We start from the raw sequence: 14225 nt of genomic DNA on the forward strand, positions 1-14225 counted from the left end.
TGCAACTGGAATGTGGAGAAAGGAAAACAGACATGTTAACAGCTTTAAAGGCACTTTAGAATTTTGGTACCTTTGTGGCCAAAACTGAAACAAAAGTAGAATACAGTTGCAGGTGTTTTGTGCAAGGTGCTGTTCTTGCAGGGGGTGCTTGAGATCACTTGTGATCATTGAAATGTTTGTTCATTCTTCACTCACAAGGTTAATGACTTCCAGCAAAGATGATGGATGATGATGAAAACCAGGAAACCAATTGCATTATAAAAGAATGTATTCTCTACTAAAGGCTTGATTTTTTTTGTCAAGATGGCTGTTGGTTTTAATTCTGCAAAGCACAGCTGCAGTCATTTCCATGATACTATGAAATATTCAGTTAAACAAGAGACCAGAGAAATGTGTTTACAAACTATAGTTCTTGAAGGAAACACGGAAATACTAAAGCGAAATACCTTTTTGTCTCTAAGTTCAGGGGGGTTTTGTTTTATTATTTTCAAGTTACAGTTCCTAAAGTCATTGATAGTTCAGGATCTAAATTAATTTTCCAATCTATGACATATGGGATTAATTATCCAGAGATTTTGTGAGTAAAGGGAGCCTGGTGACTGGCTGAGCAGAATAGCTGTTCCAGATGGTTAATGCCTAGGATTAGGTTTAACTAGAGGGAAGCTGAGACAAGAATGGTGCTGGTTATGTTCCTGCTCTGCAAGGCTGATTAATACCAAGAAGCTTGTTCATCTGCCTATGTCCCGATGTGGGTCTGGGTAGAAGAATACTGCTAGTAATAAATTCTGCTTCTGTAAGAATCACAAGCAGTTAATTGTGTGAAAGATGTACCCAAAAACTGCTTCTGTACTGCAGAGAGTCATGGTGGGAATGGGAATTTTGGCAGTGTTGTCAGCAATAATTCTATGCTCCTGGTAGAATGTGTAGAAGTCTTTAGGGCTCTGTGTACCTTATGCATTTAAGACTGGATCAGCTAAAATTGCTTGAGGACTCCCTGCCTTTGGTTAGCCATTCACTGGACACTATGTATGCTACATAGCTTGACACTTTTGCCAAGGATTTAGTAGCATTTGAATGGAGATTTCAATGTCCTTTTTCTGTTTTGCATGTCTGTTACAGGAAATAGTATCTCTTATCCCCTCTCCCTTCTGTTCTCTAACTATGTTTCTGCCTGAAGGAGAACAGCAGACATATTAGTATTATTTCCAGTATCTGGTATTAATATTCTCTCTTTCTGCAGAATTGACCAAAAAATGTCTGGAGGCCAGAGTGGGTATGAACTGTGTGAGGCCAAAGCCATCTTAAGGGAGCTGAAGTCCATCAGAAAGGCAATAAGTTCAGGAGAGAGAGAAAAACAAGATTTGATGAAGGTATTTTGACCACTTGATGCAAGTTTTGTGTGGATTTGTTTTAACATGGCTCACTTTTCTGATGATAAATACTTTGCCTTTTATACTTTCCAGGGATTCTCAAAAATGTTTGAGCCAAACTAGTATTAAAATCAATTTTCAGATGGAGAAACTGAAGCCTGTGACCTTCTTAGCTCAAAAAGCCACTCTGTCATTTTTGAACTTGTGTGTAAATTACGAGGTGTATGTCACCTCTAAAGCACAATTTAGAATATTAACGGGACAAAACTGAGATGAGTTTTTGAGATGCATGACCATTTTCTAAATCGGCAAAAGTTTTCCAAATATAAATTTTCCTATTTCAATTTCTGAAAGCAGATTTTTTTTAGCAGCCAAATACTTAATTGGTTGACAAGTTAAAAAACCCAAACATAACAACCAAACCAACCTCCAACTCAGGCACAAACGCTCATGAGTAGCTTTTACATTTTCACAGGTGTTGGTCACTCTTAGTGTTGCCTACAAATGCCTGGATTAAAAGGATATGAAATAACCACAGAAGTTTTATAGTGAGTCTTTTATGTAAACATCTTTTGGAGATAAACTGGTATAAACACAGTGAAGTGCAAAGGAACTTTAATACCACTTCCTTCTCTGTTTACTGGACAGAGTCTTGCAAAGCTGAGAGAGAAATTCAACCTTCATCAGACCCTTGGAACATCTGAACCAGATTTGAGTTCCAGCTCTGTAAATTCCCAGCTGTGTTTTCCTAGGCAGACTCTGGATACAGGGTCTCAGACTGACATTTCTGGTGAGGTGAGCTGTTTTCCTGTTTGTCCAATGTGAAGCAAAATTGAAACAGAGTGGTACAGCTAATGGAATTGAAATCAAATGGCTGTTCACTGTTGCTGACAGGTGTATGTATGTACTTGTTTCAGAGAATTACTTAGAATTGGTTTTATCTGTTTTTTTCCCCTTGAATTTTAAATCAAGATTCAGATGAACTTTATACCTTTGGCATGGAGCAGTTATGACAGTCTGATTTAATCAAATAGTTCCAGTACAGTGAAGATTGGAATAAGTAGGTAGTATTTTTTTTTGATCTGTCTATAGGGTATGTTTCACCTTACAGACTTAATTCAATATGGAGATTTTTATTTTTTAAAAAAATTTACAGAAACAATATCTCAGAATTTAATTGCGCAATTTCATTTCACACAGGTGAAAAACTGTTAGTGGAACTACTAGTTCAGTGATTTAGTAAAACCTTCTCTGTTCCGCTAATGGTTTATTTTTCACACATGGACAACTGTGCTTGATTTTGATACCTTCTTTGAAGTCCTGTGAGCTAAGTTTGTAAGGAAGAGACTGTACAAGGTTTTCCAAACAAAGAGCTAAGCTTCTCTATGTTTTGTAGCAAATTTATTGAAGTCTAGCTTTGAAATGCACTGACTTAGTTTTAAATTCTGAGTTCAGCAAAGCTCAGAGTAGGAGATCAAAATTTTTTTGGGTGCAGTCACTGTAAGACTTCTTTGAAAATGCCCTGGATTTACTCTGATAGAATATGGACAAGTGGTAGTACAGTAGTTAAAAATAGATGAACTGTATCAGAAGAAAACAGCACTGTTTTGTACATCCGGGTAGGTGAGATCCTCACTAGGCATTGAGCAGCATGGGGCTGGCTGCAGGGCAGGGATGGTGGTTTTGTTTTTCCTTAAGCCATAATTTTTCTAGCTTCTGCCCAGGTTTTGTTGATTCATTTAACAGCTTTACACAGCAATAAGGCCACTTTGTTTTCCTTTTTCTCCAAACAGATCGGAGCAAGAAGTAGATCAAACTTAGCAGAGAAGGTCAGACTAAGCCTGCAGTACGAAGAGGCCAAGAGGAGGTAGGTGCCGGTGGCCGCAGCGAGCGGGGCCGAGCCCTGCGCTGTGCTGTGCTCCCGCTGACATCTAGCGGAGGCTCTGCCCGGCACCGCCGCCTGCTCCTCCCCTCGGCAGCGCCAGCACAGTGCCGGGGCAGCCGGGGCTGGGGAACCGTAGGCTTGTCGTTTAGTGCTAAGCTGGATGCGGTAAGAAAGAGAATTAAGACAGTGACAAATTAATGGCAGTTCCAGGATTAAAGGGATAGAGTGAGCTGGCTTTCCTCTGAAAGGGATCGCCAGGTTGGTTATGTCCTTTACATCCTTCTTGGGGATCATCATTTCAGTTTACTGTGCCACTGAAGGCTCTTCAGTTTTAGAGTTGCTTCAGACTTCCAATGCAGATTTAGTAGGCTTAATTATGTCTTCTTACCCTGGGACTTTGGATAATTTAAATACTTCTTACCACATTGGGGTTGGGTTTTTTAATGAGTTTAACCCAAGGAGAAAAAAAAAATCAGAACTGCTTCACTGATGAATGTGGAACGCCTTTCAAATAAAGTCCTGTGGTGGTTACTCATGAAAGCAGTGCTGTTTTGATGACTTGCTACGGCACTGAAAAGAGGGCACCAGAAAGCAGAATATTCAGGGTTCAAATGACATGTCTTCTGGTGCTCCAGAAGTGCTGCATAATATTGGAGGAAGATCTACTACTGGTGTAGTGCTCTTGTGTTGTAATGTTTTCTAATACTTTTAGAAATATTTGGAAACCTTACTGGTTTTGTTATGGGATGTTCTTTGTAATTGAAGGGAAATAGAAATCTGAAAAGCTATCTCACACCCTAAGTTCCTTTTTTTGCTGTAAAGAACTAGCAAGGCGACAAAATAAAAACCAGCACTTCTCTCCAGGTGAAAACTGTGTCTAAAATGCCATTCAATCTGAGATTTAAGTGTTATTTCAGTTGGAATACCAGCGCATGGTCCATTAGAAAACTATAAAAATTAATTTTCAACTCCTAAGTACCAGGTAAAAGCATAGTTAGTTTCTAGGTTTTAAAGGCAGGTGGCTGCACAACCCTTCTTTTCCCCCCCTAATTTCAAATAGATACCTTCCTCAGAGAGAGTACTAGTTACCATCACTGCCAGTAACAATGGTAATCCATCCTTCATGTGCTCATTATGGATCATAAAATTTTATTATATAATTAATGCATTTGTCAAAAAGCACTAAGGTATTGTGTTTGTTCAGTATTGAACATGTATGACTTTGAGTCAGAATCATCGTGTACGGAATATTAATTGTCAGGTGGTGTTTTAGATGCAGGTAGATGGCATTTTTTTCTCAGGCAAAACCAGATCATCCTCTGTTTTGACTGTGTCTTGATACCAAGAAATCCTGGCATTGTGTTTTATCTTTGCTTTGTAGGAACAAAAAAACTCCCGGCAGTAATCAGTTTACCACCTCTACCTTGGAGGGGTTGGGGGAAAAAAGAGAAAAAGGAAAAACAGCAGAGTGCTCAGAGTATGGAGTGCTGCAGCAGAAGATCTTTCTCACAAATTAGTTAGCCAAGAATGTGGTTTGAAATTTCAGAGTACATAACTTGCAATAATGAACTTACATACCAATTTGCACATAAAATTCAGTCCCTAATTACACTCCTCCCCAATTATAGTGGCCTCTGTAATCATCATCACTGACCATCTTTTCTGAAATATTAAATGTGCAAATTCTCAGATATTTTGTGATGAATTAGCTAAGAGAAAGAGAAGATCTTGTAAGTGACCTTCTGCACTTAAAAATTATCAGATAATTTTGTGAGTTGCAGATTTTAGGTTGCTTAGCCAGCAGAATGTCTTGAAGAAGTGGATTGTTCATAACTGTGCTAAATTCAGTTGCAATTGTAATTCAAAAGGATATGATACAGCATGCTGACAATCCTGTCCTGATGTGGTGAAGATCTAGTTAATATTCCTTTTTGGCCTGAAGGGGAATGGAGCACCCAAGATTCATAGATACTTGTGGTTGAAAAGGAACAGCAAAAGTCAGAGGATCCACAAAAACTTACAAAGTTTTATTAGTAAATTATATGCAGGCCATGGAAATTGCTTGGTTAGTCCCTGACCTCCCCCTATACATATACAGTGGTGGATTTTGAATATGGAGTATGGTGAAAGAGAGAGAAAAGAAGAAAGAAAGGTCAGTCACTAGTCCTGGCTCCATCACTGATTCAACTGATGGGGTGTCCAGGGTCCTGGGGACACCAGCTGGGCTTTGTGGGGGTACCTTCATAGAGAGAAGTTTTCCTGGCCCTGGAGCTAAGTTTCTTGCTTTCTTTGCAAATTAGTTGCCATGCACAGTTCATTCTTCTAGACCTTTCTGGGTCAAGGGCTTCAGAGGTCCTTGTGATCTTGATCCCCCTCTACTGGGTCGGCCTTTGTTGGACAGTCCATGCCAGTTTCTTTACCCCATTCCTGCACTTGCACTATACTGTGTTGTGCTTATCTCCAGGAGCCAAAACAAGGATGTTTGTCCCAGAAAAGTGCTGCCTTGTCTCCATATGACCCCTTCTCAACCACATCCTGTTCTTTCTATCAGTGTGTTCCAAGAGTCCTTGGTTGGCTCCACAGCTATCCAGTTATCAGTGTTTGAGACATACACAGCACCCCCTTATCTTCTGGACTTCTACACCTGTTGAGCAAGGACTTCCTCAGAAGAGTGAGACCATTTCAGTTTTCATATCCATACAGTCCTTTGTCTGATGAGGCAGCCAAAAAGAGTGTCAGTTGTGGTAGCAGGGAGTTGTCTATAGCAAAGGGAGCAAAAGACCTGCTTGCAGACCACCATCCCATCCCATAAGCCATCAAACAGCTGGCAGCAGCAGCTACTTTCAGAACTATGTTAGCTCGAACCAGTGACCTGGAGATGAAAGTCTTGACATTTCATTATCCATCTGAAATTATTTAGTTGTTTTCCACCTGCTCCTTTAAGGGACTGTTGAACATACATGATATATGTAACAGCTGCAAAATATGTTGAATCTCTTCATGTCATTTCATCCTACCATTTTGTTATGATAGCACTGCTGATGTTATTTTTGCTTATTTTACATTGGTTTTCCATGAAAATACCCTGAGCCAAACACATTCTTGCAGGGGTTTGATAGAAGTATGGGTTGTTTTCATTTTTGAAGCTGTGGTTTTTAAATTGATGTGCAGGTGAGAAGGAGATGTTACCTATTGAAAAAGAAAGGGGAGTGGTTTCCCTTAAGCTTCTAGTATAAGCAGTGAGACAGTTAGATTCAACATGAACTGTTCTTACTATTTGACCATAAATAAATGCCCTTAATGTACTGTAAAATTAATACTGGATATGCAAAATAAGCATGATATTATTAGTTTTGTTAATCACAGAAAGCAAACTGGAAAGAAGAAAAGTGTTTTCCTAGAAATCTGTCAGAACTACAGAAGATTATATATGCAAAATTATCTGTGTGTATTCATGAAGTACTGCATGGGTCATTACCTTAGGTAGTGCCTGGTGACACTGAAGTCACACAGACTGGTATTATTTGTTGAGCTGCCTTAGGTGCATCTAACTATGACAGCTGCAAGTAAATAAAAGTAGCAGATTAGTTCCTCTTGCTCTAGATAGTATGGGAATTTCTGTTTTGACATCTCTTTTCTCTGCCCTTTCCCCATCCTACAAGAAAGAGATGCAGAAGATTGAGCTGTTACATATTTCAAAGCTTCCATATTCTTGAGCTGTGCAGCTGGTTCAGGTGTGGCTAAGGCTGGAAGCGACGGGAGGTTATCGTATTAGGTATATGGCACTTACAAGGGGATTGTTTAGGCTTTCCCAGTGGATCAATGAGTCTTTATTGCAAGACCTGTACTTTTTCAGCTATGCTGTGGAGTCCATAGACAGAATGATTATTGAGACTGAACACTAGACATAACCTGTCTTGATCAGTATATAGCTATAGTAGAATGATAATGTAAGGAAGTGTCTGCTTCCATTACATGTGTGTGTCTGTGCAGTTGGGGTGGATAACCAGGTCTTGGCTGTCTTAACTCTGTGATTTGACATCTGCAGTTGTAGAAACTCGAACTGTCAATCATCTCCTTTCTCTTTAGGTAGCTGCTGTCCTATTACCTTGTATTTTAATTGCATAGAAAAGCAATGGCTTTGTCTTAAGATTTGCATGCATGTGTGATGCCTTGCTGTGGTGTGCATTCTTTCACGATGGTCGTTACTGTTTCTGAGGAACAGTCAACCTCCAAGAGCTCAGGAGAAATCCATAGTACACCTCAATGAGTAAAGCATAGAGTTGCTACCCTGTTACCAGACAGATTGCTTTCAATACAGCTTTTTGTGACTTGTACTTGAACTTGGAACAGGAACAACTAACCTTTAATGCATATTGCCATTGGCCTGGCTAGGTGCCCTGACTGTCCAGCATAGTCTGCATTCTTGTGAAGCAAAACTAGTTAAAAGTGGGGCTTTGAATATAAACTGTTTTTATATCCTGATACTGCTCAAAATACTGTATCACTTCTCTCTTTCCTGGGATTTGTGTGCTGTGCTGGGCTGAGGCAACTCTGCTTTGGTTTATTTTAGCATGGCTAATTTGAAGATTGAACTCTCCAAGCTAGATAGTGAAGCCTGGCCTGGGGCACTGGATGTGGAAAAGGAAAAACTGATGTTGATCAATGAAAAAGAAGAGCTTTTAAAGGAGCTCCAGTTTATTACACCACGCAAACGTACTCAAGATGAGCTAGAGCAGCTAGAAGCAGAAAGGAAGAGGCTTGAAGAAGAGCTGCTGTCTGTAAAAAGCACACCCAGCCAAGCACTTGCTGAAAGGTAAGGGGTTGTCTTTTGCTCATACTAAATGCTGCTTTCTGCAATGTAACCTTTGTACTCATTACAGACCATGAACTATGCCTTGATGGGCTGTTTTCCTTCAGTAACTGTTCTATGTAGATCTTAATTAAATTTGTTAATAGCCCAATGGGTAGAAACACAAAGAAGTCTTCTGTACTGTGAGAGAATGTGAACACCCTGTATGAGCTCTGCAGTATCAGTTGCTCAGTGAGTGTTACCAGCATGAAAATGCCTGTGACAGATGTTAAATAACTGAGGAATGTCAACATACCAGCAGGAGGGCAATATGTCATTCACTCATTTCTGATAATAGCTGTAAACTGTTTGAACTTGGGTTACAAAGATTATCTTGATTGTTGCAACATTTGAAGCCTTTCATTGTGAGTTTTATTACATACAAAAATGCAACCAAAGAGGGGAAAAACCCCCCAAAAGTTCAGATGAAAAGCGTAATTGCTGTAAAACTTCGCTAACTTTCTGCTGCCTAACTGGTAACTGAAACAACTCGACAATAAATTGTTTTAGCCGGATTCAAAGTTTGATAAAATCAAAGGTGAATGTCACAAATGGACTTTTTGTCAGCTGTAAGTGGAAATAGATTTATGGGCACCTCTAGCACACATAAGAAGCAATAAATGCAAAATGTCATCACGTATATCAGCATGGTATGCCTTAGTGCAGTCAGCCTTGTATGTCTTGTTTGTGTGCAAAGTACATGTGTGTGTATTTGGCATGATTTTTTAATATCTGTACACTTTATAATAGTTGCAACTGCATTGTACTGATAATCCAAATACATTTTAGAATAAGTGTTATGGGCTACTGGAACTATAGTTTTACAGGAGAAGCTACTTGTCTGTGCTCATAGTAGCTAAAGTACCATGGATCCATTGCTCTCTGACTTCCATTGATAAATGGAGAATAAAGAGCAATAATAAAATCCCATTCACAAATAAATAATTTGCAGCTAAGATTTTGATAGCATGCTGTTGTAAGTAATAGCTAAATCTTGACTCATGCTATAAATAGGTAGCTGCTGTCTTAGTCTTGTGGTTTAGATTTGCTTGTTTAGTGCCAAAGAAAATTTTGCACCTGACTGTTTTCCCATCCATGTCAGATGCCAAACTTGGAGTACCAAGGGCAAATAAAATTGTCCTCCACTGTCTAGAAGAAATTATTTTTCCATGTATAATGACATAACAAACTTTGTATTTTCCCTCCATTTTCCTCAAATTTTTCTCCTTTTGATTTTTATTCCTGAAAATGTGGATTATTTTGTGCCTGTGTTTAATATAAGATGCTGTGTTGTACACTGCTGGTTGAGGTATCACTTACAGTGGCTTCTGGTTTGCTTTTTTGTTATTCCACTGAGTCTTCAGTGAATTTCTACCTGCAACTGCTTATGATACTAAAACTGTCTCCCTTGATGACTTCAGAGCATGTAAATTCTTTCACACCAGGCTATTTTGAGGACTATTTCTGGTTTGTCTGCTAGAAACATAAAGTAAATCTTCATTTTGCAGAAGGATTCAGGTGGTGAAACTTTTTCTGAAATGTGAATTTGAGAAAAGGATACATTTAATTGTGTCAGGTCAACCACCAGCATTTTGTTTCTTGGGGATGAGGAAGATTCTCCTCTCCATTATCAGTGGAGGAGCCACATCATCTTCAACATGTTGTACTGTTGTTGCATTACTATTTTCTTTCATGAAGTTTCATGAATGCCTTCAGTTTGCAGTGTTTTCACAGGTACTGATAATGAAGCAACAGTGTAAGAAAGTGCAGATTGTGCCAGAGCTTAATGTGATGAAGTTTTTGTTAGGTTTGGTGGGGTTTTTTTATTTCTAAAGGGAAAAGAAACAGACTACGTGCTCTGACTTAAACCGCAAACATTATAGCATAGCCCTGGGTTATTTTGGAGTAGGATGCTGAAATTGCTACTAGTAGATGTACGGGGATTCAATTTACAGAAGGAGGGTATAGATCATAACATATCAGCTTCAAAAAGGCAGAGACAGGGCATATTCTGACTGCTTTGAGAAGCCTTCCAGCAATTGTGTAGAAATAACTGGATTGTGGAACTGTTGTGAACTACTTGCTACTTTCTTGCCTCTCTGTTCCTGTCAGGGAGATTCCCTTACTGCTTTAATCCTTCGCAAAGTTGAAGTAATCCCAGGCATTTAAACAGTTGCCTGATTTAAATACTTGATTGTGCTGTTGCCTGCAAAAGTGGCACTTACTCTTGTGTCTGTGATAAGCAAGCATGTCGATGTAAGTTTGCATTGAAAGGTGAGGTATGTGTACTTCAGCTTTTTAATGTATTTTCTGTAAGATTGTGTGCCCCTCTCAGCAGTGTTACAATTAAGATCAAATCTGGAGGAAGATGTTTCACTAACACTGAAATCTCTCTGCAGTGGGTAATAGGATAATTTAAATAGGAGGAGGAGTGCAAATGGGAGAGATTGAGAGAGGCCTGTGTTGGAATAGATGGTGAGATGGTTGTTTTAGATGTTTGCATGGGATTTTTTAGATATTAAAGTTCCTGCTTGTGCTGTAAAGAGGGGGAGGTTCATTGTCTGAAAGTTTTGGAAGGGTTTTTTTTATTTGGCCTGATGCAGAATGAAAAACTTGCCTTGAATCTCAATTTGTTGTGAGATAGTAAAATTATTTCCTGTCTTTCTTGGAACTTCCAGGAGTGATTTCATCACCTAACTTGTGTTTGTGGCTTTTGTATTAAAGTTCCTGCTTGTGCTGTAAAGAGGGGGAGGTTCATTGTCTGAAAGTTTTGGAAGGGTTTTTTTTATTTGGCCTGATGCAGAATGAAAAACTTGCCTTGAATCTCAATTTGTTGTGAGATAGTAAAATTATTTCCTGTCTTTCTTGGAACTTCCAGGAGTGATTTCATCACCTAACTTGTGTTTGTGGCTTTTGACTAACATCACATCTAAGTGGTAGATCAAATTACATCCAGAAAAGATGGGTTTTTTTCAGGTGCTAAATGCTATGGGATAAATTATGTATTATCAACCTCCTTAAGATAATAAAAGAAAGCAAATTGTTGGTTGTGCTCTAGAGACAAAAACCAAACAAACCTTTTAGTTCAATGGTATGAATTCAGTGGAACAACAATAGGTATCTGTTTTGAGGACTTCAGTCAGAGAAATTCCTATGCTTTTACTTTCTGTCTTTCCTTTTGCCATTAGTAGTTGAGCACACAGAGCAGTTTCTGCTCAGCTTCTTGAGGATAAAATGATAGTTCACTATTGAAAAGCCACAAAAGAGCTAGTGAAGAGCACTCTTGCTGGGGAAAAGCAGGATAGATTAGGTTTTCAAAGAAGACAGAAGGCATTGATATATAGTAAAATGACAGGAAGAAGCGTCTGCTCCTATAGATGAGCATAATTCTTGGTTTGGAAACCCATGTGTATGTCTTCCTGAGCAAAGAATGAAATACATGTATGCTTTTAACAGCCTTAGCAGGTACTGACAGATGAACACACCACTGCAGTGTAAGAGCACACGCGGCATGGGCAGTGGAGTGGAAGTTCACACCCTGCTTGACCTCGGGGTAACTTATTCACCTTTGCATAACCCAGATTTGCGTGCTGAAAAAGCATGGGTGTAAGCAAGTGCTTTTCATGCTTTGCTGAATCAGGGACTTAATGTCTTTTTACTGGTGTCTGACACTCAAAGGGAGTGAATTCTGGGAACTCTTTAATTCAGTTTGCATAAGAAAGCAACGCTTGATTTTTGTGGGGGTTTTTCTTTGAACTGTTATCTGCATTTGAATTTTAATTTATACATCCTTGAGATGCCTGAAAGGCCAAAGGAACCATTTCTGAGAATGAACCATCAACCTTTTTCTTTCTTCTTCTTTTTTTCTGTCCTTTAAAGGAGGGGAGGTAATTTTTTGTTTCTCAGATTAGTTGCTTGAGAACTTGTGACATGTACCAGTTGACTGAGCAAGGGCTACAGAATATACTAATCCACAACTGCAGAAGGATTTCAGCTGAATCCACTGAGGAAAAGCAATTTATTTAGTATTGTAAATGGAGTGATAAAAGGCAATTATAAAATGGAAAAAAAATCACTGTAAAGGTTAGTGAATCCTTTCTGCTAGCAGCCAGCCAAGAGGACTATGAGAGCTGCCCCTTTTGTGGCTTTAGAACTACCCTAGATAATGAAGCAAGAGGCAATAAATCCTGCTTTTTCATAATGATGAACTTTGATAATGAGCATTACAATGCTGTGTGGCTCCGAGGTGATGACAAAGGTGTTGTGAATGTAGAAGTCTTTACCAAGGACTCCTAAATATGGTCCAGCATCTCAGAACCTTGCACTGAATGCTGCTTTGGTTTACTGTGCTTTGTCACAAAATGAAGATTCTGAAATTAAAGGGAGTGCTTTAATTTGAAATATCAAAACTAATACTGGTATTAGGTTTCTTTTGATTTTGGTTTGTTTGATTTGGTTGGGGGTTTTTTTGGTTTCTTGTTTGGTTGGTTTTTTTCCTGGAACCATATTAAGTTTGGAGCCAGCCTGCAGCACGGCTTTTTAAAACTGCGTTGCTGAAGATTTTATTTTCCTGAAGTTGCAGCAATTTTCCCAGTGCTCATCTGTTACTCTTTTATTGGGTGCATGTTCCTCTTGGTACAGTGTAAATGTCCCAACACTCTGCTTGCTTGTACACTCAGGTTTGTTACAGTGCTTGGTATTCTGCAGGTAAAGTCACTCTGCTGAAGCAGTCAGGGTTTTACGATAGGACCGAGAGCTAACACAGTATAATGGATTTTAGTAGCTGGCAACATGATAAAAACACAAGGGATCTTCACTTTGTTTCTTTCTTATCTGAAAAGTGTTTTAGCCTCCAGATTATTCTGTAAAGCTTTCCTAAACTAATATGTACATCTCTTTGCAGATTGAAATTGGAGGAGAGAAGAAAAGAGTTGGTACAGAAACTAGAAGAAACTACAAAGTTAACTACTTCTTTGCATTCACAGCTTAGGAGGTGAGACACTACTGCATAATGTAACACCTCTTTTCTAGTGGACCTGGGTGTCTCAATGTCATTTTTAGGTTTTTCTCTTAGCTAGAAGCTGAACAAAATTTGTTTAATATTTAAGTAAGAAAATGGAAGTGTAGTAGCTTCAAGCATTTTGCCACTATGCGAACCTGGTGTACTCTTTATGTACTTTTTCAGTAAGCACTCAAGACTGGATTGAGTGGTTATTTTTTCACAACTTCCATAGCTGAGCAGGCAGACATTATTTTGCTTCTGCGTAACTGACTAAATAAATCACAACTTCTGTAATGGGTCATATTTTCAAAATCCTGTCATTGTGGAGACCAAATGGTTCTCAGAGTTCTGTCTAAAATGATTTACTGAAACTGTAGCCTTTATTCTATGTAACAACTGGAGAGTACATGAATGAGTACATGAGTACATGTATGCATATTTAGTGAATAGGTGATTCTGGTTTGATTCTTCAACACTGAGTTACACTCTCTGTAGACAGAAATGTATCCTTGGCAGATTATTTTTTTTTTCCTGATAGTCATTGATTGAAAATTTGACTCCGGGTTTATGAAATTCATAGTGATTACAAAAAAGTAATCAGTTACAGCAACTGTGAACTCTAGCTCATTGCTCTGATGGGGATTGTAATGATCATAGAATCATAGAATGCTTTGGGTTGTAAGGGACTTTAAATATCATTGAGTTCCAACCCTCCTGCAATGGGCAGGGACACCTTTCTCTAGACCAGGTTGCTCAGGGCCCTATCCTTCCAGGATACATGATACATGGAACTGAATCCAGTGATAATGTAACTGAACATAGAGGAGTGTCTCTCACTTCTGGACTGTTACCCAGGGCTACCAAGGCACGGGTCCATTATATTTATTTACAAAATCCCAAATTTTCTTACGTGTCCCACTGGGATATGCCAATCAGACACTGTGTTAATTTTACCTGTTCTCTTAGAAATCAAAATGTGGCTTTAAGTTGAAAAATGTTTGTAAGCATTCTATAAAGGTCCTTTCACAGTAAGTCATACTATTCATGGGATCTAGACTGGCTTAGCTGTTTCAGCCAGATCCCGTAAATGTCATCTTGATTGGTGATTAGTTAGGG

The 14225-nt window shown here is 38.9% G+C and overlaps 1 protein-coding gene across 1 annotated transcript in view; it reads left to right on the plus strand.

Moving 5' to 3' along the window:
- Positions 1-14225, plus strand: part of WWC2 (WW and C2 domain containing 2) — a 62856-nt gene that overhangs the window by 21556 nt on the left and 27075 nt on the right. Inside the window, exons 5-9 of the mRNA XM_009071288.1 lie at positions 1241-1370; positions 2019-2165; positions 3164-3237; positions 7829-8071; positions 13011-13100. Coding sequence (XP_009069536.1) covers positions 1241-1370; positions 2019-2165; positions 3164-3237; positions 7829-8071; positions 13011-13100 — 684 coding nt within the window. The remainder of the gene's footprint in view (positions 1-1240; positions 1371-2018; positions 2166-3163; positions 3238-7828; positions 8072-13010; positions 13101-14225) is intronic.

Source organism: Acanthisitta chloris, unplaced genomic scaffold (assembly GCF_000695815.1).
Source record: "Acanthisitta chloris isolate BGI_N310 unplaced genomic scaffold, ASM69581v1 scaffold9843, whole genome shotgun sequence".
NCBI classification, from domain to species: domain Eukaryota; kingdom Metazoa; phylum Chordata; class Aves; order Passeriformes; family Acanthisittidae; genus Acanthisitta; species Acanthisitta chloris.